The sequence below is a fragment of the Salmo salar genome, chromosome 05 (assembly GCF_965601325.2).
Source record: "Salmo salar chromosome 05, fSalSal1, whole genome shotgun sequence".
Classification (NCBI taxonomy): domain Eukaryota; kingdom Metazoa; phylum Chordata; class Actinopteri; order Salmoniformes; family Salmonidae; genus Salmo; species Salmo salar.
The window spans coordinates 52,789,446-52,816,814 of NC_138295.1; the positions used below are offsets into that span (position 1 = coordinate 52,789,446).

The 27,369-nt window shown below is 42.6% G+C and overlaps 1 protein-coding gene across 2 annotated transcripts in view; it reads right to left on the reverse strand.

Annotated features, from left to right (window-relative positions):
* Window positions 1-27,369, reverse strand: part of LOC106605070 (zinc finger protein 236) — a 95,796-nt gene that overhangs the window by 49,209 nt on the left and 19,218 nt on the right. For both annotated transcript variants that reach the window (XM_014200335.3, XM_014200337.3), the window contains exons 7-14: window positions 25,467-25,589; window positions 24,830-25,003; window positions 22,243-22,420; window positions 20,107-20,379; window positions 7,857-8,060; window positions 7,627-7,759; window positions 1,211-1,471; window positions 642-898 (exon numbers count right to left, since the gene is read on the reverse strand). In XM_014200335.3, the coding sequence (XP_014055810.1) occupies window positions 642-898; window positions 1,211-1,471; window positions 7,627-7,759; window positions 7,857-8,060; window positions 20,107-20,379; window positions 22,243-22,420; window positions 24,830-25,003; window positions 25,467-25,589 (1,603 nt within the window). The remainder of the gene's footprint in view (window positions 1-641; window positions 899-1,210; window positions 1,472-7,626; window positions 7,760-7,856; window positions 8,061-20,106; window positions 20,380-22,242; window positions 22,421-24,829; window positions 25,004-25,466; window positions 25,590-27,369) is intronic.

Below are 27,369 nucleotides of genomic sequence, written 5' to 3' on the forward strand. Positions count from 1 at the left end.
AAGAGTTAAATAAATGGACACACTATTTGGAGTGGAGGAAAGAATAGAGATGGAGGAGTTATACAGACGGACGAGATGAGAAACCCAGATGTTTGCCCTTTGCTATCTTAAAGGAGTGCCATTTAGAAAGATTTGATATTCAAAATATTAATAAGATTCCATATTCAACAGTTCCTTGCTTTATTTGCTAACGCAGTTAGAGCCAACCATTGTCCCTGAAAATGAAACACCTTGCAGCGTAGACTGGCCAAATGAAAAATACAATCTAAGATCAAGAGAGATGGGTGGAGAGCAAGACTGTATCTCCGTAGAAATGTCTGTTGATGTTGGGAAGGGTTCAGATACCTAAGGGTGGATCACTTTGTTCACATCATCCTTTGTACATCCAACATAGAACTACGTGGATCCCCCATTGAAAGTTAGAGGGCTGTTGCAGCAGGCCTATAACGTTATGGAATGATTGGCATCGACATTAAAAGACTATGTTTGAGATCAACTACAAAGTATATCGCCATCAGACTGCACAGAATCACTGATCCTCAAATCCCCATGCGTCCCTAATAACAACGTACTACGTGTTCAAGACCAGTGAGTCTGTGCCTTGTCCAAACTGATGCCCTCTAACACGCTGGCACTCTTACCCTCTTCCTGGCCCAGGGGCTGGTCACTTAGCTGGGTCTCCAGCGACACCTGTTGGCCGCCGTCCACCACCTGCGCCTGGCCCAGTCCCAGCATGCCCTGCTGCTCTGAGCCCACCGTGGGAGGAGCCTCCTGCTGTAGGGTGCCATCCTCCAGCTCCACCTGCAGGTTGTGGGTCACGGTGGTGCCATCCATGGGGTCGTCCAGCGTCGAGGGCTCTGGGTTCAGCTGTTGGTGGAGCTGCTGGGCCAACTCATACCTGAGAGGGGGAATGGGGAGGTGGATTCAGGTTGTTCACTACTTTGATCTACAAAACAAACAGAAATCAGCCATTTTTTATGGAAAGATTTGACACCTAGAGATTTAGAGTTGAAAGTTAAAATTTCACACAAATGTCAGCAACATGACAATAACCAAATTGGGAGAGCGACACTCTCGCTAGCCACTTAGCTAGCCAGTATTCCTGATGACTCGACCTGAATTAGGGCCTGTAGTTTTTAGCTTTTTCCACCTGGTCAGATCACATGACCGAAAACAACTCTGTGCCTGACAACACATGCGCATTACTAACCTGTGGGTCTTCATGTGTTTCCTGCAGTTGGGTGAGGACTTGAAGGTCTTCTGACAATAAGGGCACATGTAGGGCCGCATGTCACTGTGGGTGGTCATATGGCGGCGCAGGCTGCCGCTGGTGGTGAAGGTGGTGTCACAAATCAGGCACTTGTAGGCCTTGAGGCCCGAGTGGGTCCGGATGTGGGCCTTCAGCACCCCCGAGGAGGCAAAGCCCTTACTGCACTGGACACACTTGTACGGCCTCTCTCCCGTGTGAGACCTGATGGAAGATGACCTAACAATGTTAATATCATGAGACATTAAGAAAAGTATTCAGACCCCTTGACTTTTCCACATTTTATTACGTTACAGCCTTATTCTAAAACGGATTAAAAAAAAGAATTATATATCTCCTCAATCTACACACATTACCCCATAATGACAAAGCGATAACAGGTTGCAGATATTTTTGCAAAGTTATTACAAATAAAAAACAGAAAAACCTTATTAACACAAGTACTCAGACCCTTTGTTATGTGACTTGAAATTGAGCTCAGGTGCATCCTGTTTCCATTGATCATCCTTGAGAAGTTTCTACAACTTTATTGGAGATCACCTGCAGTAAATTAAATTGATTGGACATGATTTGGAAAGGCACACACCTGTCTATATAAGGTCCCACAGTTGGCAGTGCATGTCAGAGCAAATACCAAGCCATGAGGTTGAAGGAATTGTCAGTAGAGCTCCGAGACAGGATTGCGTCGAGACACAGATCTGGGGAAGGGTACCAAAACATTTCTGCAGCATTGAAGGTCACCAAGAACACAGCGGCCTCCATCATTCTTAAATGGAAGAAGTTTGGAACCACCAAGATCTTCCTAGAGCTGGCCGCCCGGCCAAAATGAGAAGGACCTTGGTCAGCGAGGTGACCAAGAACTTGATGGTCACTCTGACAGAACTCCAGAGTTCCTCTGTGGAGATGGGAGAACATTCCAGGACAACCATCTCTGCAGCACTCCACCAATCAGGCTTTATGGTGGAGTGGCCAAACGGAAGCCACTCCTCAGTAAAAGGCACATGACAGCCCACTTGGACTTTGCCAAAAGGCACCTAAAGGACTCTGACCACGAGAAACAAGATTCTCTGGTCTGATGAAACCAAGATTGTAGTCTTTGTCTGGAGGAAACCTGGCACCATCCCTACTGTGAAGCATGGTGGCGGCAACATTATGCCGTGGGGATGTTTTTCAACGGCAGGGACTGGGAGACTAGTCAGGATCGAAGGAAAGATGAACACAGCAAAAATACAGAGAGATCCTTGGCGAAAAACTGCTCCAGAGCGTTCAGGACCTCAGACTAGAGCATAGGTTCGCCTTGGCACACAGCCAAGACAATGCGGGAGTGGCTTCGGGACAAGTCTCTGAATGTACTTGAGTTGCCCAGCCAGAGCCCGGGCTTAAACCCAATCTAACATCTCTGGAGACACCTGAAAATAGCTGTGCAGCGACGCTCTCCATCCAACCTGACAGAGCTTGCACTGTATCAACACAAGAACAGAAAGGCCAGCACACTGAATATGCTCCCAATTACCACCTTTACTGACAACGTTTCAATCCACAAGGATCTTCCTCAGGTCATGTCACAAACACTTTGCATATCAACCCTGAGTGTAGTAGAATGTTATGAATGTAATGTAATGTAATGTAATGACAGGTGATGCTATGACTGGGTGTGTTATGGTCTGAGTCAAATGGCTCAAATTAGGAAGTTCTATAAATGTCAAGGGTCTCTAATTTGCAAATCCTAAAAAAACAGTAAGCATTATATGTTGTGCATGGTGTATGCAGTAAATTCCCTCTGACTGAGGAACACGTTTATTAGTATAATGTGACAGAGTTTTGACTTGGGCTCTGTCATAGTGTGAGGTAAACAGACACTAGGGAATACAGAACATCAATCTCAGATATGCTGAGTGGAGCAGCGAAGGCAACGTTGTTATTAAGGTTGACTTTTGTTTCCTCGTTTATCGAGACTGTGACCTTTAATAAATAGGCTGTTACTATACTTTTCCTCACAGTTGTAAAATGAAGAAATATTTATATTTAGTAGAGGGGGATGATTCGATGTGTCAGCCCAAAGGGCAAAAAGACATCTTGAGAGAATCAATGAATATCGCTCGGGAAATTACTCCTTGGAGCCCTAAACTTCAATCTCCCATTTTTCTCATCCTAAGAAAAAAGGCAGAAACTGAATACAATACTCATTTTAGAGGGATTTTTTCATGCGGTAAATGGCAGGGTGACATTTTCCAGATACATTTGCTAGTTAATGGAGCTATAATGACTTAGGCTACTGAAAACAAAAATAAGACCTATCCACCACTGTGACATTACACGTTATTCCTGACAACAACCTGGAGATTAAACCAGACAAAAATAAAATGGCCTAGCACACATTTTAGTCATTTAGCAGAAGCTCTTATCCAGAGTGACTTACAGGAGCAATTACTGTTATGGTTACTAGCTCTTATCCATTTTCTCTCCCACTCTCTGTACCTAAATCCCCTCAGATCTCTTCCTTCTGTACATTTTTTCCTCTCTACCTGGCCTGTCTTATCATAAACCAGGCCCGCAGGGCAAAGACAGCACAGACGTTAGCCAGAACTGGGCTCAAATAGTATTTGTTTTCTATACTTGAAATACACTACATGATCAAAAGTATGTGGACACCTGCTCGTTTAACATCGAATTGCAAAAGAATAGGCATTCATATGGGGTTGGTCCCCCCTTTGTTGCTATAACAGACTCCACTCTTCTGGGAAGGCTTTCCACTAGATGTTGGAACATTGCTGCGGGGACTTGCTTCCATTCAGCCACAAGAGCATTAGTGAGGTTGGGCACTGATGTTAGGCGATTAGGCCTGGCTCGCAGTCGGCGTTCCAATTCATCCCAAAGGTGTTCGATGGGGTTGAGGTTAGGGCTCTGCAGACCAGTCAAGTTCTTCCACACCGATCTCGACAAACCATTTCTGTACGGACCTCGCTTTGTGCATGAGGGAATTGTCATACAAAAACAGGAAAGGCCTTCCCCAAACTGTTGACACAAAGTTGGAAGCACAGAATCGTCTAGAATGTCATTGTATGCTGTAGCGTTAAGATTTCCCTTTACTGGAACTAAGGGGCCTAGCCCAGACCATTATTCCTCCTCCACCAAATTTTACAGATGGCACTATGCATTGGGGCAGGTAATGTTCTCCTGGCATCCGCCAAACCCAGATTCATCCGTCGTACTTCAAGATTGCGAAGCGTGATTCATCACTCCAGAGAACGCGTTTCCACTGCTCCAGAGTCCAGTGGTGGCGAGCTTTACACCACACCAGCCGATGCTCTGGTTTTTGCGCAAGGTAATCTTAGGCTAATCTTAGGCTGCTCGGCCATAGAAACCCATTTCATGAAGCTCCCGACTAACAATTATTGTGCTGACGTTGGTTCCAGAGGCAATTTGGAACTATGTTGTGAGTGTTGCAACCGAGGACAGACGATTTTTACACGCTACACGCTTCAGCAATCCGCACTCTCGTTCCGTGAGCTTGTGTGGCCTACCACTTTGCAGCTACTAGACGTTTCCACTTCACAATAACCACACTCACAGTTGACCGGGTCAGCTCTAGCAGGGTAGAAATTTGACGAACTGACTTGTTGTAAAGGTGGCATCCTATGACGGTGCCACGTTGAAAGTCGTGGGCAATGGAAAATCGCAGAATCCACAGATATGAAGGGGTGTCCAAGTATGTTTGAAGTCTGAAGTTTACATACACCTTAGCCAAATACATTTAAACTCAGTTTTTCACAATTCCTGACATTTAATCCTAGTAAAAATTCCCTGTCCTTGGTCAGTTAGGATCACCACTTTATTTTAAGAATGTGAAATGTCAGAATAATAGTAGAGAGAATTATTTATTTCAGCTTTTATTTCTTTCATCACATTCCCAGTGGGTCAGAAGTTTACATACACTCAATTAGTATTTGGTAGCATTGCCTTTAAATTGTTTAACTTGGGTCAAACGTTTCAGGTAGCCTTCCACAAGCTTCCCACAATAAGTTGGGTGAATTTTGGCCCATTCCTCCTCACTGACATGGTGTAACTGAGTCAGGTTTGTAGGCCTCCTTGCTCGCACATGCTTTTTCAGTAGTGCCCACAAATGTTCTATAGGATTGAGGTCAGGGCTTTGTGATGGCCACTCCAATACCTTTATTTTGTTGTCCTTAAGCCATTTTGCCACAACTTTGGAAGTATGCTTGGGTTCATTGTCCATTTGGAAGACCCATTTGTGACCAAGCTTTAACTTCCTGACTGATGTCTTGAGATGTTGCTTCAATATAACCACATAATTTCCCTCCCTCATGATGACATCTATTTTGTGAAGTGCACCAGTCCCTCCTGCAGCAAAGCACCCCCACAACATGATGCTGCCACCCCCGTGCTTCACGGTTGGGATGGCGTTCTTCGGCTTGTAAGCCTCCCCCCTTTTCCTCCAAACTTAACGATGGTCATTATGGCCAAACAGTTCTATTTTTTTTCATCAGACCAGAGGACATTTCTCCAAAAAGTACAATCTTTGTCCCCATGTGCAGTTGCAAACCATAGTCTGGCTTTTTTAATGGCGATTTTGGAGCAGTGGCTTCTTCCTTGCTGAGCGGCCCTTCAGGTTATGTCGATATAGGACTCGTTTTACTGTGGATATATATACTTTTGTACCTGTTTCCTCCAGCATCTTCACAAGGTCCTTTGCTGTTCTTCTGGGATTGATTTGCACTTTTCACACCAAAGTATGTTCATCTCTAAGAGACAGAACACGTCTCCTTCCTGAGCGGTATGACGGCTACGTGGTCCCATGGTGTTTATACTTGCGTACCATTGTTTGTACAGATGAACGTGGTACCTTCAGGCATTTGAAAATTGCTCCCAAGGATAAACCAGACTTGTGGAGGTTTTTTTCTGAGGTCTTGGCTGATTTCTTTTGATTTTCCCATGATGTCAAGCAAAGAGGCACTGAGTTTGAAGGTAGGCCTTGAAATGCATCCACAGGTACACCTCCAATTGACTCAAATGATGTCAATTAGCCTATCAGAAGCTTCTAAAGCCATGACATCAGTTTCTGGAATTTTCCAAGCCGTTTAAAGGCACAGTCAACTTAGTGTATGTAAACTTCTGACCCACTGGAATTGTGATACAGTGAATTATAAGTTAAATAATCTGTCTGTAAACAATTGTTGGAAAAATGACTTGTGTCATGCAAAGTAGATGTCCTAACTGACTTGCCAAAACTATAGTTTGTTAACAAGAAATTTGTGGAGTGGTTGAAAAACGAGAGTTTTAACGACTCCAACCTAAGTGTATGTAAACTTCCGACTTCAACTGTATATCTAGTTTACTTTAGCTGTGCTTGATCGAGTTTGCCTGGCACTCTAGGCAGGCTCAATAAAACCCTCAAAGTATTTGAAAGAAAACAAATACTACTTGAACCCAGCCGTCTGCCAGTGGCTCAAACCGTCTGCCATGTGCTGAGCCTTCCTCCCCCTGCCTCCTTGTCCATCCCCATGCTCTGCTCAGCCCAGCTCATCCCTCTAGCATCAAATGAGGAGCTAATGCCACTAAGCCACAGGGGTGGACTCTAACGCCACTGATAACAGCAGCAGCTCTCTGACATGCTATAGCAGGCTTATCCCACTTTTCTTTTTACATTTCTATTTTATTTAACTAGGCAAGTCAGTTAAGAACAAATTCTTAGTTACAATGACGGCCTAGGAACAGTGCCTTGTTCAGGGGCAGAACAACAGATTTTTACCTTGTCAGCTCGGGGATTCGATCTAGCAACCTTTCGGTTACTGGCCCAACGCTTTAACCACTAGGCTACCTGCCGCCCAAATGACAAAGTACAAGAGGATCTAAACTGAGGCTAAATATACAGCTTCCGCTCACAACTATATATCGATGCACTCAATCAGAAATACATTCACTGTCAGCTGCTTCAGAGAGGATGATATTTCGAAAGGAATACATGGGAATACAAACTAAATGTGTGTGTGTGTGTGTGTGTGTGTGTGTGGGCGGGGGGGGCTTGTATTACTATCCTTGTGTGTACCGGAGATCCACAAAAGTCCCCACTAGGATAGTAAAACAAGGACAATTCTCCCTAGTGTGGACATTTCCGTCGAAGACAAAGGCTATTTTAGGCTTAGGGGTTAGATTTAGGGTTATGGTTAGACCAGGATTTTCAATGGAAATCAATTTTAGGCCCCCACAAGGACTGTAAAACATTTGCTGTGTGCATCAAATCTCATTTTATTGGTCACATACACATGGTTAGCAGATGTTATTTCAAGTGTAGCGAAATGCTTGTGTGTGTGTGTGACACGTGTAGAGGATAGCTGTACCTAACGTGCTGCTTGAGGTGGCTGGATTTCTTATAGGCCTTGTTACAGCAGGGACACTTGTATGGCCGATCATTGTCCACCATCTCCAGGTACGTCTGAAAGGCCAGGCGAGGGTTCTGGGACTGGATGAGACCTGGGGAGGAGGGGACAATATGAACAAAGTGTGTGTGTGTGTGTGTGTGTGTGTGCATGCGTGCTTGTGAGGGAGCGAGTGAGCATGCATGCGTTACCGAGGTCCGTGATAAGTATGGGCTCTTGCAGGGGGATATCAGGCAGAGGTATGTTGCTCTTGGACACCTTGGTTTTATGGGCTTTGCGTGGGAACTTGTGCTTCTTCTGCTGCAGGCTCTTGAAGTGGGAGGCGATGTGTGTTTTTCTGTGGCCCGATGTACGGAAGATCTTGTCACAGTGAGGGCATGGGAACGGACGCACACCTGACAACAAGAACATAAACCTCAAATAGCATGTAGAATTAAATTCAGACAATAACGAGAACTGCATCAGTTTTGAAATGGAAATGTATTCATGTCAGTTAAATCAAGAGACAAGCTAGAGAAAATAAACTTATAACAGTGTCGTATTGAGTAGGCCGAAATCGATTTAACGTACCAATGTCTCCTGAGAGATTAGATAAAATCAAAAGAAACCTGTGGAACGCCAACCCCTAAAGTTGTCAGCATGCTTCAGTTCAGCTAGCCGAACCAAACTAGAATTAATCTAATTATGACTCAAGAAATCGGTCATCCATTTTTATGTTTTTGCCGAAGAGATCTTAGTTGCGCAATTTACATCAAACTAAGATGTTTGGTGCAGTATTTTCCAATAATTTTATTTTGCATGAAAACAAGTCGTCTCTCTTTGAATGACAAAGACTTTATTGAAGTATCCCTACTGTTGACCAATCACAGACGAAGGGGCGTAGACTCGGCTTGACTCCAACTGCCAAAACTAACAAAATGTCGTCATAATATATGGAGAAACTCGGAAACATGAGGACGCCTTAACAGACTAAACCACAGTAACCTAAATGTTGCATTGTTGTTGTTTTTTTAAATTAATATCCTTTTTTAAATCATGCATTACGTAATTCAGAATCTAATCATATGACATGTGATTAAATGAAATAAACTTGAATTTGAACTAAATCACAAACACCCATAACAGCTCAGCTACACATGAAAACAAGTGTGTTTTCATGACCCATTCCGTGTAGACCTGGTCGGATCCAGACACGGTCTGATCCGAGTGATGGAAGCAGCAGAAAAGTCATTTTTAAGCTACTTGATTAACCGAAGCTGATAAAGCACAAGAGAGGTGCAGCTCTAGCAGGTGGGGAAGGGCCATACTGTGAGTGAGTGACACGGGGAGCAGGGAGGGAGAGACAAGAGACAGCAACCAACCAACAAGCCGACTCGCACTATAGTAGACTAATAGCTGCCATAGCTAGGTTATTTATCATCAAATATGATTACGTAGTACCTGTCTTGACGTTAGCTAGTGTTAGCAATTTATGTTATTCTTTAATAACACAGACCCCAAAGCAAATCAGGGGGAGGAAAATAGGTTTATTCGAAGAGGACAAATCATACTGGGAGGTAGATGGTCATTCTCCCCTGTCCTCAGTGATGCTCTCTCCAGTGGTTCTCTCCAGGGGTTCACTCCAGGGGTTCACTCCCCAGAAAAAGGGACAGCATGTAGTTTTATAACCCAGCCCTAGCCTGTGGTTGACCAACTAGAATTCCTTGCAATAAAACTACCCAATGGCCAAATAACAAGTATCATATTTCAGAAGACATATTCCTCCCATGTCTAGAGTTCCAAATAACAACAACTACATGAGGAATATTAAGCAGCACCCTACCGGTTGGCTCTTGGTCGTTGTAGCCTACCCTTCTCCTTTAACTTTTAATTCCATCATTTTCATTCCATCTTCCTTTGATTAGATATCGCCTAACCTTTGCCACTCACGGAGGTTCTATGACTGTAGCCTATTGCGGCTTTAATGACTTATGATTACCTACAACAACAAGCTACACGCGCCACAATCCTCTCTCGTGAAAAGCAAGAGCAGCAGCATAAATTATACAATGTCTCTCTCGACTGCAGCAGTTGCATTCGGATCGGTACGGGCCCTTTCGGACACGTCAGTTAAAATTACACATACCCGAGACTTGTGATAATCATATCAGATCCGACCCAAACCTGTGTCATTATTTAGTTTTCTGGATCCAGACCCGCTCTGGTCCCGGATCGGGTCTCGGGTATTTGGGTACAGGTGGATCTGTGAAGATCTCTACTTTGCATCAATCAACTCTAACACCAACAGATGGATACGTTAACCTGTTTGGGATAGGGGGCAGTATTTTCACGGCCGGATAAAAAACGTACCCGATTTAATCTGGTTACTACTCCTGCCCAGAAACTAGATTTGGATAGAAAACACTCTAAAGTTTCTAAAACTGTTTGAATGGTGTCTGTGAGTATAACAGAACTCATATGGCAGGCCAAAACCTGAAGATTCCATACAGGAAGTGCCCTGTCTGACAATTTATTGTCCTTCTGTAGCATCTCTATCGAAAATACAGCATCTGTGCTGTAACGTGACATATTCTAAGGCTTCCATTGGCTCTCAGAAGGCGCCAGAAAGTGTAATGGGGTGTCTGCAGTGTAATGGGGTGTCTGGGCGAAGAACAGCAGGAGTATTTGTTAGTGGTCAGGCTGGGAACAGTGACACTGGAGATGCGCGTCCACGAGACTACTCCATTTTTTTCTTTCAGCCTTTGAATGAATACAACGTTGCCCGGTTGGAATATTATCGCTATTTTACGAGAAAAATAGCATAAAAATTTATTTTAAACAGCGTTTGACATGCTTCGAAGTACGGTAATGGAATATTTCGATTTTTTTTGTCACGAAATGCGCTCGCGCGTCACCCTTCGGATAGTGACTTGAACGCACGAACAAAACGGCGCTATTTGGATATAACTATGGATTATTTGGAACCAAAACAACATTTGTTGTTGAAGTAGAAGTCCCGGGAGTGCATTCTGACGAAGAACAGCAAAGGTAATCCAATTTTTCTTATAGTAATTCTGAGTTTAGTGAGCACCAAACTTGGTGGGTGTCAAAATAGCTAGCCTGTGATGGCCGAGCTATCTACTCAGAATATTGCAAAATGTGCTTTCGCCGAAAAGCTATTTTAAAATCTGACACCGCGATTGCATAAAGGAGTTCTGTATCTATAATTCTTAAAATAATTGTTATGTTTTTTGTGAACGTTTATCATGAGTAATTTAGTAAATTCACCAGAAGTTTGCGGTGGGTATGCTAGTTCTGAACATCGCATGCTAATGTAAAAAGCTGTTTTTTGATATAAATATGAACTTGTTTGAACAAAACATGCATGTATTGTATAACATAATGTCCTAGGAGTGTCATCTGATGAAGATCATCAAAGGTTAGTGCTGCATTTAGCTGTGGTTTTGGTTTTTGTGACATATATGCTTGCTTTGAAAATGGCTGTGTGATTATTTTTGGCAGGGTACTCTCCTGACATAATCTAATGTTTTGCTTTCGCTGTAAAGCCTTTTTGAAATCAGACAATGTGGTTAGATTAACGAGAGTATTGTCTTTAAAATGGTGTAAAATAGTCATATGTTTGAGAAATTGAAGTTAAAGCATTTCTGAGGTATTTGTATTTCGCGCCACGCTCTACCATTGGATATTGGTGAGGCGTTCCGCTAGCAGAACGTCTGTCCCTAAAAGGTTAAGGGCAACATTCTAAAAGACGAAGCAATACCAGTAATCAAATCTTCATGCAAATGAGAGATGAGGCCATGGGTTTAGAGGCATCTGCATTAATTGTGTGTGTGTGTGTGTGTGTGTGTGTGTGTGTGTGTGTGTGTGTGTGTGTGTGTGTGTGTGTGTGTGTGTGTGTGTGTGTGTGTGTGTGTGTTAATTAAATAATTATGGAAGGCCAAGCGTTACATTGCACCACATAATTCACCCAGACATCTTAATCTTGGCTGTGACACGAAATCCCAACTACTGCAATCAGTGAAAGGGGACCACGAACGTCACCTCTGTAAACAACCGCGTATCAAAAGCTTTACATCACACTATCTTTTCACCGGCAACACTAGGCTAATTAATGCTAATCATAGCTTTGGTGCACCACTGTGCATTCAATCTAAAACAGGGGTATTCAACTACTATTTGAAAAGGTCTGGTCTTCCTAGGTGGATATTTATCAGCATAGTAATAAACCCCCACCTCGCATCCCATACGACCCGAAACTGTTCAAACTGTTCACACACTGCGTTTGCATAGAGAAAATATTTCCATTTTAAATCTTATTTGCTGCAATTTTACACCTTTTGCAATGGGGCGGCGAGAAAATGTTTTAAAGCTAATGTTTTAAAGCTAATTTAAAAGTAATTCTACACCTTTGCCATGTCTTGTGTGTTCATAGGACTGACTCAACAAAATCAAAATATAAAAATTGGGCCCACCAGGGGAGCGAGGCCTCTAGGAACGTAATCTGGCCATGATAACTACAGGATTTTGATAACGGGTTAGCCTAACTGACCTATCTAGCTAGCTAACATGGGCTAGTAGTTGATCAACTGGATATTTCTGACAGGTTATACAGCGCTTTCACTATATTCCCTTGACTTATTCCACACTTTGTTGTGTTACAGGCTGAATTCAAAATTGATTAAATATATTATTTTCTTCCCCTCGCCCATCTACACACAATATCCCATAATTTTTGCACATTTATTAAAAATGAAATACAAAAATATCTCATTTACATAAGTATTCACACACCTGAGTCAATACACGTTAGAGTCACCTTAGGCAGCGTTTACAGGTGTGAGTCTTTCTGGGTGAGTCTCTAAGTTTTGCACACCTGAATTGTACAATATTTGCATTCTGTTTGTATTCTTTTAAAATTCTTCAAGTGCTGTCAAGTTGGTTGTTGATCATTGCTAGACATTTTCAAATCTTGCCATAGATTTTCAAGCCCAGTTAAGTCAAAACTGTAACTAGGCCACTCAGGAACATTCAATGTCTTGGTAAGCAACTCCAATGTATATTTGTTATTGTCTTTTAGGTGACAGTTGGAAAGCTGACTAAACCAGGTTGTCCTCGAGGAAATTTTGGCTGTGCTTAGATCTATTCCGTTTCTTTTTATCCTAAAAAACAAACTCCCTAGTCCTTGCCGATGACAAGCATACCCATAACATGATGCAGCCACCACCATGCTTGAAAATATGAAGAGTGGTGCTAAGTAATGTGTTGTGTTGGATTTGCCCAAACATAACGCTCTGTATTCAGAACATAAAGTACATTTCTTTGCCACATTTCTTGCAGTTTTACTTTAGTGCCTTATACAGGATTTGTGTATTCTGTACAGGCTTCCTTCTTTTTACTCTGTAATTAAGGTTAGTATTGTGGAGTAACTACAATGTTGATCCATCCTCAGTTTTCTCCTATCACAGCCATTAAACTCTAACTGTTTTAGTCAACTATTGGCCTTATGGTGAAAACCCTGAGCAGTTTCCTTCCTCTCCTGCATCTGAGTTAGGAAGGATCCTGGATGACTGTGTGATAACACTCTCGATAGCCGATGTGAGCAAGACCTTTAAACTGGTCAACATTCACAAAGCCGCGGGGCCAGACGGATTACAAGGACGTGTTCACAAAACATGCGCGGACCAACTGGCAAGTGTCTTGATTGACATTTTCATCCTCTCCAAGACCGAGTCTGTAATACCTACATGTTTCAAGCAGACCACCATAGTCCCTGTGCCCAAAGAAGCAAAGGTAAATGATTACCACCCCGTAGCACTCACGTCGGTAGCCATGAAATGCTTTGAAAGGCTGGTCATGGCTCACATCAACAGCATTATCACGGACACCCTAGACCCACGCCAATTCCCATAACGCCCAAACAGATGTCGCAATCTCAATCGCACTCCACACGGCCCTTTCCCACCTGGATAAAAGGAACACCTATGTGAGAATACTGTTCATTGACTACAGCTCAGAGTTCAACACCATATTGCCCACGAAGCTCATCACTAAGCTAAGGACCCTGGGACTAAACACCTCCCTCTGCAACTGGATCCTGGACTTCCTGACGGGCCACCCCCAGGTGGTAAGGGTAGGCAACAACACGTCTGCCACGCTAATCCTCAAAACTGGGGCCTCTCAGGGGTATGTACTCAGTCCCCTCCTGTACTCCCTGTTCACCCACGACTGCGTGGCCAAACACGACTCCAACACCATCATCACTGACAACGACGAGACATCCTATAGAGAGGAGGTCAGAGAACGTGCAGTGTGGTGCCAGGACAACAACCTCTCCCTCAACTTGAGCAAGACAAAGTAGCTGATTGTGAACTACAGGCTGGCCGAACAGGCCCACATTAAAATCGACGGGGCTGTAGTGAAGCGGGTCGAGAGTTTCAAGTCCCTTGGTGTCCACATCACCAACGACCTATCATGATGGTCCAAACACACCAAGACAGTCGTGAAGATGGCACGACAAAACCTATTCCCCCTTGGAGGGAAAAGATTTGGCATGGGTCCCCAGATCCTCAAAAGGTTCTACAGCTGCACCATCGAGAGCATCCAGACCAGTTGCATCACCGCCTGGTATGGCAACTGCTCGGCATCTGACCGTAAGGAGCTACAGAGGGTAGTGCGTACGGCCCAGTACATCACTGTGGCCAAGCTTCCTGCCATCCAGGACCTACATGCAGTTAAAGTCGGAAGTTTACATACACCTAGGTTGGAGTCATTAAAACTCGTATTTCAACCACTCCACAAATTTCTTGTTTACAAACTATAGTTTTGGCAAGTCAGTTAGGACATCTACTTTGTGCATGACAAGTCATTTTTCCAACAATTGTTTACAGACAGATTAAATCACTTCTAATTCGCTGTATCACAATTCCAGTGGGTCAGAAGTTCACATACACTAAGTTGACTGTGCCTTTAAACAGCTTGGAAAATTCCAGAAAATGATGTCATGGCTTTAGAAGCTTCTGATAGGCTAATTGACATCATTTGAGTCAATTGGAGGTGTACCTGTGGATGTATTTCAAGGCCTACTTTCAAACTCAGTGTCTCTTTGCTTGACATCATGGGAAAATCAAAAGAAATCAGCAAAGACCTCAGAAAAAGAATTGTAGATCTCCACAAGTCTGGTTCATCCTTGGGAGCAATTTCCAAATGCCTGAAGGTACCATGTTCATCTGTACAAACAATGGTACGCAAGTATAAACACCATGGGACCACGAAGCCGTCATACCGCTCAGGAAGGAGACACGTTCTGTCTCCTAGAGATCAACGTACTTTGGTGTGAAAAGTGCAAATCAATCCCAGAACAACAGCAAAGGACCTTGTGAAGATGCTGGAGGAAACAGGTACAAAAGTATCTATATCCACAGTAAAACGAGTCCTATATCGACATAACCTGAAAGGCCGCTCAGCAAGGAAGAAGCCACTGCTCCAAAACCGCCATTAAAAAAGCCAGACTATGGTTTGCAACTGCACATGGGGACAAAGATCATACTTTTTGGAGAAATGTCCTCTGGTCTGATGGGAAAAAAAATAGAACTGTTTGGCCATAATGACCATTGTTAAGTTTGGAGAAAAAAGGGGGAGGCTTGCAAGCCAAAGAACACCACCCCAACCGTGAAGCACGGGGGTGGCAGCATCATGTTGTGGGGGTGCTTTGCTGAAGGAGGGACTGGTGCACTTCACAAAATAGATGGCATCGTGACGGAGGGAAAATAATGTGGATATATTGAAGCAACATCTCAAGACATCAGTCAGGAAGTTAAAGCTTGGTCGCAAATGGGTCTTCCAAATGGACAATGACCCCAAGCATACTTCCAAAGTTGTGGCAAAATGGCTTAAGGACAACAATGTCAAGGTATTGGAGTGGCCATCACAAAGCCCTGACCTCAATCCCATAGAATATTTGTGGGCACTACTGAAAAAGCGTGTCGAGCAAGGAGGCCTACAAAACCTGACTCAGTTACACCAGCTCTGTCAGTAGGAATGGGCCAAAATTCACCCAACTTATTGTGGGAAGCTTGTGGAAGGCTACCCGAAACGTTTAACCCAAGTTAAACAATTTAAAGGCAATGGTACCAAATACTAATTGAGTATGTACACTTCTGACCCACTGGGAATGTGATGAAAGAAATAAAAGCTGAAATAAATAATTCTCTCTACTATTATTCTGACATTTCACATTCTTAAAATAAAGTGGTGATCCTAACTGACCAAAGACAGGGAATTTTTAATAGGATTAAATGTCAGGAATTGTGAAAAACGGAGTTTAAATGTATTTGGCTAAGGTGTATGTAAACTTCCGACTTCAACTGTAATAGGAGGTGTCAGCGGAAAGCCCATAAAATTGTCAGAGACGCCAGTCACCCAAGTCATAGACCGTTTTCTCTGCTGCCCCATGGCAAGCGGTACCAGAGCGTCAAGTCTAGGACCAAAAGGCTCCTTAAAAGCTTCTAACCCCAAGCCTTAAGATTGCTGATCAATTAATCAAATGGCCACCAGACTATTTACATTGACACCCCCCCTTCCCCTCCATTTGTTTTGTACACTGCTGCTACTCGCTCTTTATTATCTATGCATAGTCACTTCACCCCTACATGTACAAATTACCTAAACTAACCTGTACCCCCGCACGCTGACACGGTATCGGTACCCCCTGTATTTAGCCTCGTTATTGTTATTTTAGTCTCTTACTTTTTATTATTTTTTACTTTAGTTTATTTGGTAAATATTTTCTTAACTCTTCTTGAACTGCACTGTTGATTAAGGGCTTGTAAGTAATCATTTCACGGTAAGGTCTACACTTGTTGTATTCAGTGCATGACAAATAAAGTTTGATTTGATCCCTTTATCTTTGTAGTGACTGGATGTATTGACACACCATCCAACATGTAATTAATAACTTCAACATGCTCAAAGGGTTATATAATCAAATGGTTTTTTTGTTTTTACCCATCGACCAATACGTGCCCTTCTTTGCAAGGCATTGAAAAACTTCCCAAGTCTTTGTGGCTGAATCTGGTTTTTGATATTCACTGCTCGACTAAGAGTAGGGCTGTTGCGTTGACCGTATTATCTCCACACCGGTGGTCACGAGTCATGAAGGCAGTCAAATCCCACATAACCATTTAGTCACGGTAATTAGGCTTCTCCAAACTCTGATGCTGCTGATGGTCATTAGTAGCCTGCCAAACTTGATAACTGCCTGGTACTCAGCACTCTATTGTCCCTCTAATCACTCTGACATCAATGCAAATGTAATCGAAAATCTAATCAAACACTTCATGAGTGCCCACGAGCTCATGTTGCGCAACAGTTCTGTAGGCTATGCAATTGATTGAGAAAACAGAGTGACGGCCTAAACTAAAAGAGGAGGATCCCATCAGCTTTCTATAGGCTAGGCCTACTATATTTATTTCTCATCTTTCCTAATATTAAGCAAATATTAAGCACATTGCTTATCTTTACAACAGGCCTACCTGGCTGGCATGAAGATTAACCACAAGAAAAATCATCCTTCATTCGTTATTTAAGTGTAGAGATATTTTTTTTAGAATAGATAATGATCCATTCTTCTAAATCAAATTTCCCACACATTATCTAGTATATGTAAATACAAGATTAAATCAAGAATAGTCTGATGGGTGCCAATATTAGCATATCACATGTGAATTATATATTATCACTTGTGAATGATGCCCCAGCGTAAGGCAAGAGGCAATGCCTTTTTTTTTTTACTACTTTTCTAATCAAAATCGCACACCTCATGTAGCCCAGGCCATAGGCCTATATGTTTTGATAAGGTTTGTATCACAACTAAACTGGCCAAATAACTTCTTAAAATGAAGCACATTAATCCGCTTCGCAAGGGGTGTAGAACCTTACATAAGCAGCGTGAGTTTCAACTTTGGGGAAGATCCTTTTCACCATAAAAAATGTCACCTTTATAATAAAAGCATTACATGCATAATTGCATTTGCGGTCACTTTTGATAATGGTGTTGTCCCCACTAATAGAAGATTTGCGCATATAGCCTACAACTGCGTGCGTATTGCTGCGCTTATAATGTGAAGAAATAGCCAAATAGTTTATCAAAATTTTAAGCTAAACGTTCTGATCTGTTGCGTCAGCCTCATTGAGTAAAACTGTTTTTTTATGCTAGTGATTGCATTAATTTGGGATCTATTGTGTCCCACAACTGTCCCAGACTATGTATGGAATATTTACTTCTCACACAGAATAGGTCAACTTGCCTTATGGGGGATAGTAGATTGACATAGGCTAGTGCTTTTGCTGTTCGTTAGGTCTACTCATCTTGTTGACAGACGAAAAGTACAGTACCAGTCAAAAGTTTGGACACACCTACTCATTCCAGGGTTTTTCTTAATTTTTTACTATTTTCTACATTGTAGAAACTATGAAACTATGAAATAACACATATGGAATCATGTAGTAACTAAAAAAGGTTTTTGCACATTCTTGGCATTCTCTCAACCACCTTCATGCATTGTAAAAATGTATTTGTGGAATTTCTTTCCTTCTTAATGTGTTTGATCTGTTGTGTTGTGACAAGGTAGGGGTGGTATAGAGAATATAGCCCTATTTGATGAAAGACCAAGTCCATATTATGGCAAGAACAGCTCAAATAAGCAAAGAGAAACGACAGTCCATCATTCCTTTAAGTAATGAAGGTCAGTCAATCCGGAAAATTAAAGAACTTTGAACGTTTCTTCAAGTGAAGTCGCAAAAACCATCAAGCGCTATGATGAAACTGGCTATCATGAGGACCGCCACAGGAAAGAAAGACCCAGAGTTACCTCTGCTGCAGAGGATAAGTTCTTTAGAGTTACCAGCCTCAGAAATTGAAGCCCTAATAAATGCTTCACAGAGTTCAATAACAGACACATCTCAACATCAACTGTTCAGAGGAGACCACGTGAATCAGCCCTTCATGGTCAAATTGGTGCAAAGAAACCACTATTAAAGGACACCAATAGGAGGAAGAGACTTGCTTGGGCCAAGAAACACAATCAATGGACATTAGACCAGTGGAAATATGTCCTTTGGTCTTACGAGTACAAATTAGATTTTTGGTTCCAACCTCCCGTGTCGTTGTGAGACGCAGAGTAGGTGAACAGATGATCTCCGCATGTGTGGTTCCCACCGTGAAGCATGGAGGTGGTGGTGTGGGGGTGCTTTGCTGGTGACAATGTTGGTGATTTATTTAAAAATCACGGCACACTTAACCAGCATGGCTACAACAGCATTCTGCAGTGATACGCCATCCCATTTGGTTTGCGCTTAGTGGGACTATCATTTGTTTTTCAACAGGACAATGACCCAACACACCTCCAGGCTGTGTAAGGGCTATTTGACCAAGAAGGAGAGTGATGGAGTGCTGCATCAGATGACTTGGCCTCCACAATCACACAACCTCAATCTAATTGAGATGGTTTGGGAGGAGAAGTTGGACCGCAGAGTGAAGGAAAAGCTGCCAACAAGTGCTCAGCATATGTGGGAACTCCTTCAAGAATGTTGGAAAAGCATTCTAGGCGAAGCTGGTTGAGAGAATGCCAAACGTGTGCAGAGCTGTCATCAAGGCAAAGGGTGGCTACTTTGAAGAAGCTAAAATCTATTTTGATTTGTTTAACACTTTTTTGGTTACTACATGATTCCATGTGTTATTTCATAGTTTTGATGTCTTCACTATTATTATACAATGTTGAAAATAGTAAAAACTAAAGAAAAACCCTTGAATGTGTTCAAACTTTTGACTGGTACTGTAAATGTGGACAGTTCTTCCAATATCTCCAATATGCACCTCGGAATTGGATAAGGACGTGTGCAGTTGTGTCCCCGATGTGTCGGTCTTCACTTGTAGCCTGTGAGAAAGACCCGATCACGTGATGGAGAGCCGTGTGAGTGAGAGGTGATTCGGAGCAGGCAGCACTCAGGGAGAAGGGCCGCAAAAGGCATCGATTATTTTAGGGTGAATTATGGCCACACAAAGACATTAACAAGTGCTTCTCAAATTTTGAATGAGAGACTGATGTAAAGTGTACGGCCTGCGCAAAAAAACAAAGCAGAGCTCATTCCTTTCAAGCTACTTTTTTCAAATCATCATTAGAGTCGCATCATGCAGCCTTACAATGTATTAAACATCAACACATATAGCCCAACGTTTGTAGAACAACTAAAGTAAAAAAAAATAAAAAAAATCGATAACTTAATCAAGTTAAATCGTCAAAACCAGATTATGACACCAACGTTAATCATAATAAATCTTGATGACCATTATGGAGTGATATAGGTGCCAACCATAACTAAATGTGTATCTATGAATACAATCAAAGTATCACTCCATAATAACAACGCCATAATATCAGTCACCTGTATGTAGGCGCATGTGGACCTTCCTGCTGCCCGACGTGGAGAAGCACTTCATGCAGCACTGGCACTCGAAGGCCTTGATGCCTGTGTGCGTCTTCATGTGGGCAGTAAGGGTGCTCTTGACGGCAAAGGCGCGAAAGCACTGCTTGCACTTGAAAGGCTTCTCGTGTGTGTGGATACGGATGTGGCGCACCAGGTCGCTGGGCTTCTTGAACTCCTTGTTGCAGTAAGGGCAGCTGTGCCACCGCACGCCGTTCTCCTCCCTGATGGAGCCTAGGGGAAGGGGGGACAGAAAGAGGTGACATGGGTTGTGTTCTATTAGGCACCAAATGGAAGAAAACAGACTGAAACAGGGAGAGACTGCCTGGACCTGTCCAATAAACATTATTTTTCGTGTTACGTTTAAAAACGTTTTGTTGTAGGGTGCCCTAATGGATACGACACTGGTCCCACATGAGATGAGCAGGCACAGAGCTGAGACCAAATACACTTAAATTCCTTAAATTCAGGGAATCAATTGAAACTCCCGATATATAGTGCATTTGGAAAGTATTCAGACCCCTTGACTTTTTCCACATTTTGTTATGTTACAACCTTATTCAACAATGATTTAAATTATTGGTACCCCATAATGACAAAGCAAATGTTTGCAAATGTATAAAAAATGTAAAACTGAAATATCACATTTACTTAAGTATTTAGACCCTTTACTCCATTCTTTGTTGAAGCACATTTGGCAGCAATTACAGCCTTAAGTCTTCTTGGGTATGACACTACAAGCTTGGCACACCTGTGTTTTGGGGAGGTTCTCCCAATCTTCTCTGCAGATCGTCTCAAGCTCGGTCAGGTTGGATGGGGAGCGTCGTTGCACAGCTATTTTCAGGTGTCTCCAGAGATGTTAGATTGGGTTCAAGTCCGGCTGGGCCACTCTAGGTATATTCAGAGACTTGTCCTAAAGCCACTCGTGCGTTGTCTTGGCTGTGTGCTCAGGGTCGTTGTCCTGTTTGAAGGTGAACCTTCACCCCAGTCTGAGGTCCTGAGTGCTATGGAGCAGGTTTTCATCAAGGATCTCTCTGTACTTTGCTCCGTTCATCTTTCCCTCGATCCCGCAGGGATGGTTTCAGGTTTCCTTCAGACGTGACGTTTGGTATTCAGGCCAAGTAGTTCAATCATGGTTTCATCAGACCAGAGAATCTTGTTTCTCATGGTCTGAGAGTCGTTTAGGTGCGTTTTGGCAAACTAAATGGGCTGTCATTTGCCTTTTAATGAGGAATGGCTTCCGTCAGGCCACTCCACCACTAAGGTCTGATTGGTAGAGTGCTGCAGAGATGGTTGTCCTTCTGGAAGGTTATCCCATCTCCACAGAGGAACTCTGTCAGAGTGACCATGAAGTTCTTGGACACCTCCTTGACCAAGGCCCTTCTCCCCCGATTTCTCAGTCTGGCCAGACTGCCAGCTTTAGGAAGAGTGTTGGTGGTTCTAAACTTCTTCCATTTAAGAATGGAGGCCACTGTGTTCTTGGGGACCTTCAATGCTGTAGACATTTTTTGGTAGACCTTCCCCAGATCTGTGCCTCAACACAATCCTGTCTTTATGGACAATTCCTTCAGCCTCATGGCTTGGTTTTTGCTCTGACATGCACTGTCAACTGTGGGACCTTATATAGGCAGGTGTGTGCCTTTCGAAATCATTTCCAATCAATTTAATTTACCACAGGTGGACTCCAATCAAGTTGTAGAAACATCTCAAGGATGACCAACGGAAACAGGATGCACCTGAGCTCAATTTCAAGTCTACTAGCAAAGGGTCTGAATACATGTAAATAAGGTATTTCTGTTTTTTATTTTAATACATTTGCAAAGACTTTTAAAAACCTTTTTTTGCTTTGTCATTATGGGGTATTGTGTGTAGATTGATAAGGAAAAACATTTATTTAACCCATTTTAGAATAAGGCTGTAACTTCAAAATGTGGAAAAGGGGAAGGGGTCTGAATACTTTCCGAATGCACTGTATGCAATATATCTGTTTATTGTCAAGGGACATTTAACGAGCAAGTAAATTGATGGAGTTGAAATGGAACTGAGAGACGGTGACATACACAAGCACACATGGACATTATTTGGGGTATGCCCTACCTGGCATCTGTACCGGTTTTCTGAAGATACTTCTCTTGTCCTTCTTGGTGGTTTTGTCCTGGCCTGGTAACTTCTTACTGTCAGGTAGAGCCCCCTCGGAGGCATGGCTCGGAGTCTGTCTGGCCACTCCGTTGGTCTGGGACTGAACCACGCTCAACCCACTGTTCTCCAGGGCTTGCTGTGTGGGTTCAGAGGTGACAGGGTTTAACAAAAACTGTAACTAATACTATGTACGAGTACATTTTTCCATCCATAGTATTGGGCAATACTGTGCTGTATGCCGAGCTAGGCTACACGACACCAGGGATTAACATCGGTAACCGGGATCCCGGGTCTGCCCTGGGCCCACTCTTCACATTTCCCAAAAAAGGGAAATTACAACACTTTCCCCCAATGTCGCACTAATGCAATTCCACGAAATACACAACATGCGCAGCAGCAGATTGGCAAAAAATAGAATAGCACATTATCCAAACAGGTTGTTGCATAGAAGCCTTTAGCCTAGCGTATTTACTTCACACAAAGTCGTCATAAATTCAAAGCACACGCATAACTGACACTGCCAGACTGCACACGAGACCCAAATGGAGGTCTCATCAGAAGCAGAACTGAAAATTTGATCCCGGTCCGGCCCAAACCTGGTGAGCTGAAGCCCAAGCCTGGTCCGACATTTAAATGAGCCAGAAACCGATTCCCATTCAAAACCAAGTTTAAAACCAAGATATGCCAGGGTTCTCACAAAATTAGATTGTCACTGTGCCACTATTTAAAGATTTCACAGCAAGTGAAACTGACGTTTAGTAATGACACAGTAACTTTGATTGCCAATGACATTGTTGTGAATTGCAAAATCAGGTTCCTCAATTAATTCAGCACATTTCAGCAGTAGGCATAGGCTATCTCGACACACAGCACACACAGACTGAACCCCGAGCGGGCTATAGCGTTGTCAAATAATACCAACGTTGTAATTGCAGTCAAACAAAAGTCAATTGAGCAAAATTGCAAAAACATTCTAGATAACCTCCTACGAATGACAGAATATCTCCCATTTGGCTAAATCGAGTTGATGATTATACAGATCGCAGATCAGCTCATGAATAACGGCTAGATGAAGAGAGGAAATTGTTTAAATATCAAGGTATCTTATATTTTTTATCTATGTTTAAAAGTGAAATATCCATAACTACTCCCACCGTTTGTTGGTCACACATTCTCTAGCGAAGCTCTCACATGGGCAGCAATATGAGACAGCGCAGAGAAGTGGGTGAAATGTTATAGCGGTATTTTGACATCCATAGGCGAGATGTGCTTTGATAATCCAACCCCTGGATTACATAATGAAGTTCGGATTTTTCATACGAGACAGGAGTCAGGATTTTGGGTTTCAATGGAATTGGGATGATACGAAAATAGCCTATGCTCTATATAAGGCTACTATGTAAGACAATAGATAACTAACACACTTGATTTAGGCTACATTATTTCATGCTAAATGTTTCTGATCAGTGAACGAATAAATGAGCTACCACTTCCACTTGTCCAGCCAGAGATCAATTAACCAAATATACAGACAGACAAAATCACATTGATTGATTATGAGACAAGTCCCAGGCTTTTGGACGGGAGTAAGACAGGCTACTACGCAAGTGAAGAGCAAAATCCACTTGTATAACATGCTAGCAAAATGTTCTGATCAGCTAATATAATGAGCAAACTAGTATAAAGATGATCATTAGCACTCACCTCAATTTAACTAACATTTCCCCAGCTTAATTGTTACCAAATATCCAAACGGAGATTCAGTGAGAAAAAATTAAATCCCCCACGCTTGTCTCAAAGCAGTGCGATGGCTTGTTCCAATCAAAACAGTGCTAAAATGATCACCTAGGTGACCACACACACACACACACACACACACACACACACACACACACACACACACACACACACACACACACACACACACACACACACACGACTATTGCTTTAAATGAGTATAACGGTTGGATATAACTTCGGGAGTTTCAGTCCAAGCAAGAATTTGATACATGCCTTCAATTGCATTAACCTACTTTATTCTAATATTTTCATCATTCAGTTGATCATAACTAAGGTGAGTTTTCCTCTCTGCGCTTTTTCTAGGCCCAATGGCTGTTTCCCAGTCTCCTCACTCCGCTGCCGTCCACCTCTGTCAAGTTGTTCTCAACACCAGTTTATATCAATATAGCCTACTGTTTTCTAGAAATCGGTACCAGAAGTCCTCACAAGAATAGTAGACTAAAATTAGTAGACTAAAATTCAGAGAAATTCTAACATTTTGCCAGTCCTCACTTGTAAAAAGGCTATTTTAGGCTTAGGGGTTAAGTTTAAGGTTAGGGTTACAATTAGGGTTAAGGTTAGGGTAAGGGTAAGGTTTAGGGAAAATAGGACTTTGAATTGGACCCCAAAAAGTCCTCTCAAGTATAGTAAGACGTATGTGTGTGTACATGTATGCGTGAGTGAGTGAGTGAGTGTGTTTGTGTGTCTGTGCGTGTACGCTTTTGCACATGTGTATCTACGTGTATTCCTGTGTTATGGTTCCCACCTGTAGGATGTCCTGGTTGAGGGCCGTCTCCATGGTGATGGTCTGTTCTTGGGGCTGTGACTGGGTCCCCTCCCCTGTCACCTGCTCTGACAGCTCTAGGAGCTGCTGGATCACGTCAGTCACCACCTCGCTGCCCTCTGACCCCGCCACGCCCTGACCCGACTCCTCCACCTCCTACGGGACAGCGAGGGAAGGTGTGAAGGTGGAGAGAATGAGAGGAGAAAAGGGAATACTGAGAATGGCAGAGGTGAGCTGATCTGAGCAGCGTAGAGCATTTTCTATCTTGTTTCGTTTTTTTGCAGTGCATCATAGATGAGCAATTTTTTTTATGGAAGCCTAGTTCACCTAATTAATAGTGTACCTGAACACCTGATTTTCAAGGTTCCATTTACTTACAAAAACACAACGACATATTATGAAAATGAGAGGCTTTTTATATTGAGACCCACTCTGAAATAATTACATAGAAATCTGCATGTAGTGGTAGAGCTACAGGGAGGTTCCAGTGTGGGTGTGTGTGTCTGATCACTCAACATCAAGCTAGCTGCAGCGTGAGGCAACAAACTGAATGCAGAGGTCAGAAACCGAATCAGGAGAAACTTCTAGAAGTTCACATCATCTGCATGCACTCACTCACCTGTGTGTTGGCCGATTCCTCTATGAGCAAGATGTGCATCTTGCTGATGTGGGCGTTGAGACTGCCCAGCTTTTTGAACACACAGCTACAGTCCATGCATGGGAACAGTGGTACTCCCGTAAGCTGAAGAGACACATATACAGGAAACAAAGTCAGTACACATACAACTGTGATTATCAATTAATATTAATGCGCTGTTAAAGGCCTAAATGCTTTCATTGGATATGATGCCGTTGGGAATTAACTGAAGGCTACATTCTCAGTAAATTTTTATATTAAAAATAAATTATTTTACATTAGGTAAAAACAATACAAAACTACCTAATACCATGTCATTATAATACCAACTAAGATATGCAGTACACAGTGTACAAAACATTAGGAACACCTCCCACTTTTGCCCTCAGAACAGCCACAATTCATTGGGGCATGGACTCTACAAGGTGTCGAAAGCATTTCACAGGGATGCTGGCCTATGTTGAATCCAATGCAGGCCAGCATCCCTGTGAATTTCCTTTGGGCGGGTTCTTGATACACACAGGAAACTGTGAAAATAACTGCAACACTGCTGGGTTTGACACTCAAACCAGTGCGCCTGGCACCTATTACCATAACCCATTCAAAAGGCACTGAAGTCTTTTTTTATTTAACCTTTATTTAACTAGGCAAGTCAGTTAAGAACAAATTCTTATTTACAATGACGGCCTAGGAACAACTGCTTTGTTCAGGGGCAGAACGATAGATTTTTACCTTGTCAGCTCTGGGATTCGATATAGCAACCTTTCGGTTACTGGCCCAACGCTCTAACCACTAGGCTACCTGCCACCCATTTTGTCCTGCCCATTCACCCTCTGAATGGCACACATACACAATCAATTGTCACAAGACTTAAAAATCCTTCTTTAACCTGTCTCCTCCCCTTCAGCTACAATGATTGAAGTGGATTTAACAAGTGACAATAAGGGATCATAGCTTTCACCTGGATTCACCTGGTCAGTCCATGCCATGGAAAGAGCAGGTGTTCCTAATGTTTTGTACAATCAGTGTATACATTATACATATTTTATCTTCAGCCAAGACAGATATTACAAATATCCATCTTCTGATTATTTTAAAAGGGCAATCTAATATAAGGCAGCGATTAGGATAGAGAACAATTTCATGCAAAAACTTTGGGGTAATCTAAAAACAGTCCCACTTCCCTGTCCATATTATGAAATGTATTCCCACTCACATTTGACTTTAATATATTCATAAAATCCGTTCATAAAGCCGAGGTCCTGACTGCCAGAGTATGCTGAGAATCACATGCATTATTCAAAAACGTTGAACAGCTGCGGTTTGGGGCTTCGGGGGAGATTCTAATCAACTCACTGCGTCATTGCCAGTTAGCACTGACGGACACAAAAAAACGCTACGGGCGCTCTTTAGAATCTCTTCCCCATTTGTTAAACAAAATAATAATTTGACGGGCTCCGTAAAAAAATGTTTGGTTGATAAAATGATCACATGTATTTGTTGTGAGGGGTGGGGAAAATTGAAAGGCTAGCTGATTGAGCTGGCCACTCAATAAAAAGGACAAAGCCTCACATTTGCATGTCCTCATTTGCACAGATGTAAGTAATGGTGACTAGCGGACACAAATCCGATGAAAGTAGCAGTCAGGTCCAGAAGAGCGTACAGCCAGCCACTCAAAACTTCTGCCTATAAACACCAACTCCTCGACTGCAATCATCACACAGAATTACCCAGAGACTGCTTTTCATTTAGGCTCATTATTTTCCCATGGAACGTCAAATATGTGAAAATATCACAGATGTGTGCAACGTTGCTACATCAGAAATAGAAGCTTCTGTTTCATAATAATGTTCTATATTATTTCTGTATATCTAACTGATTAAAA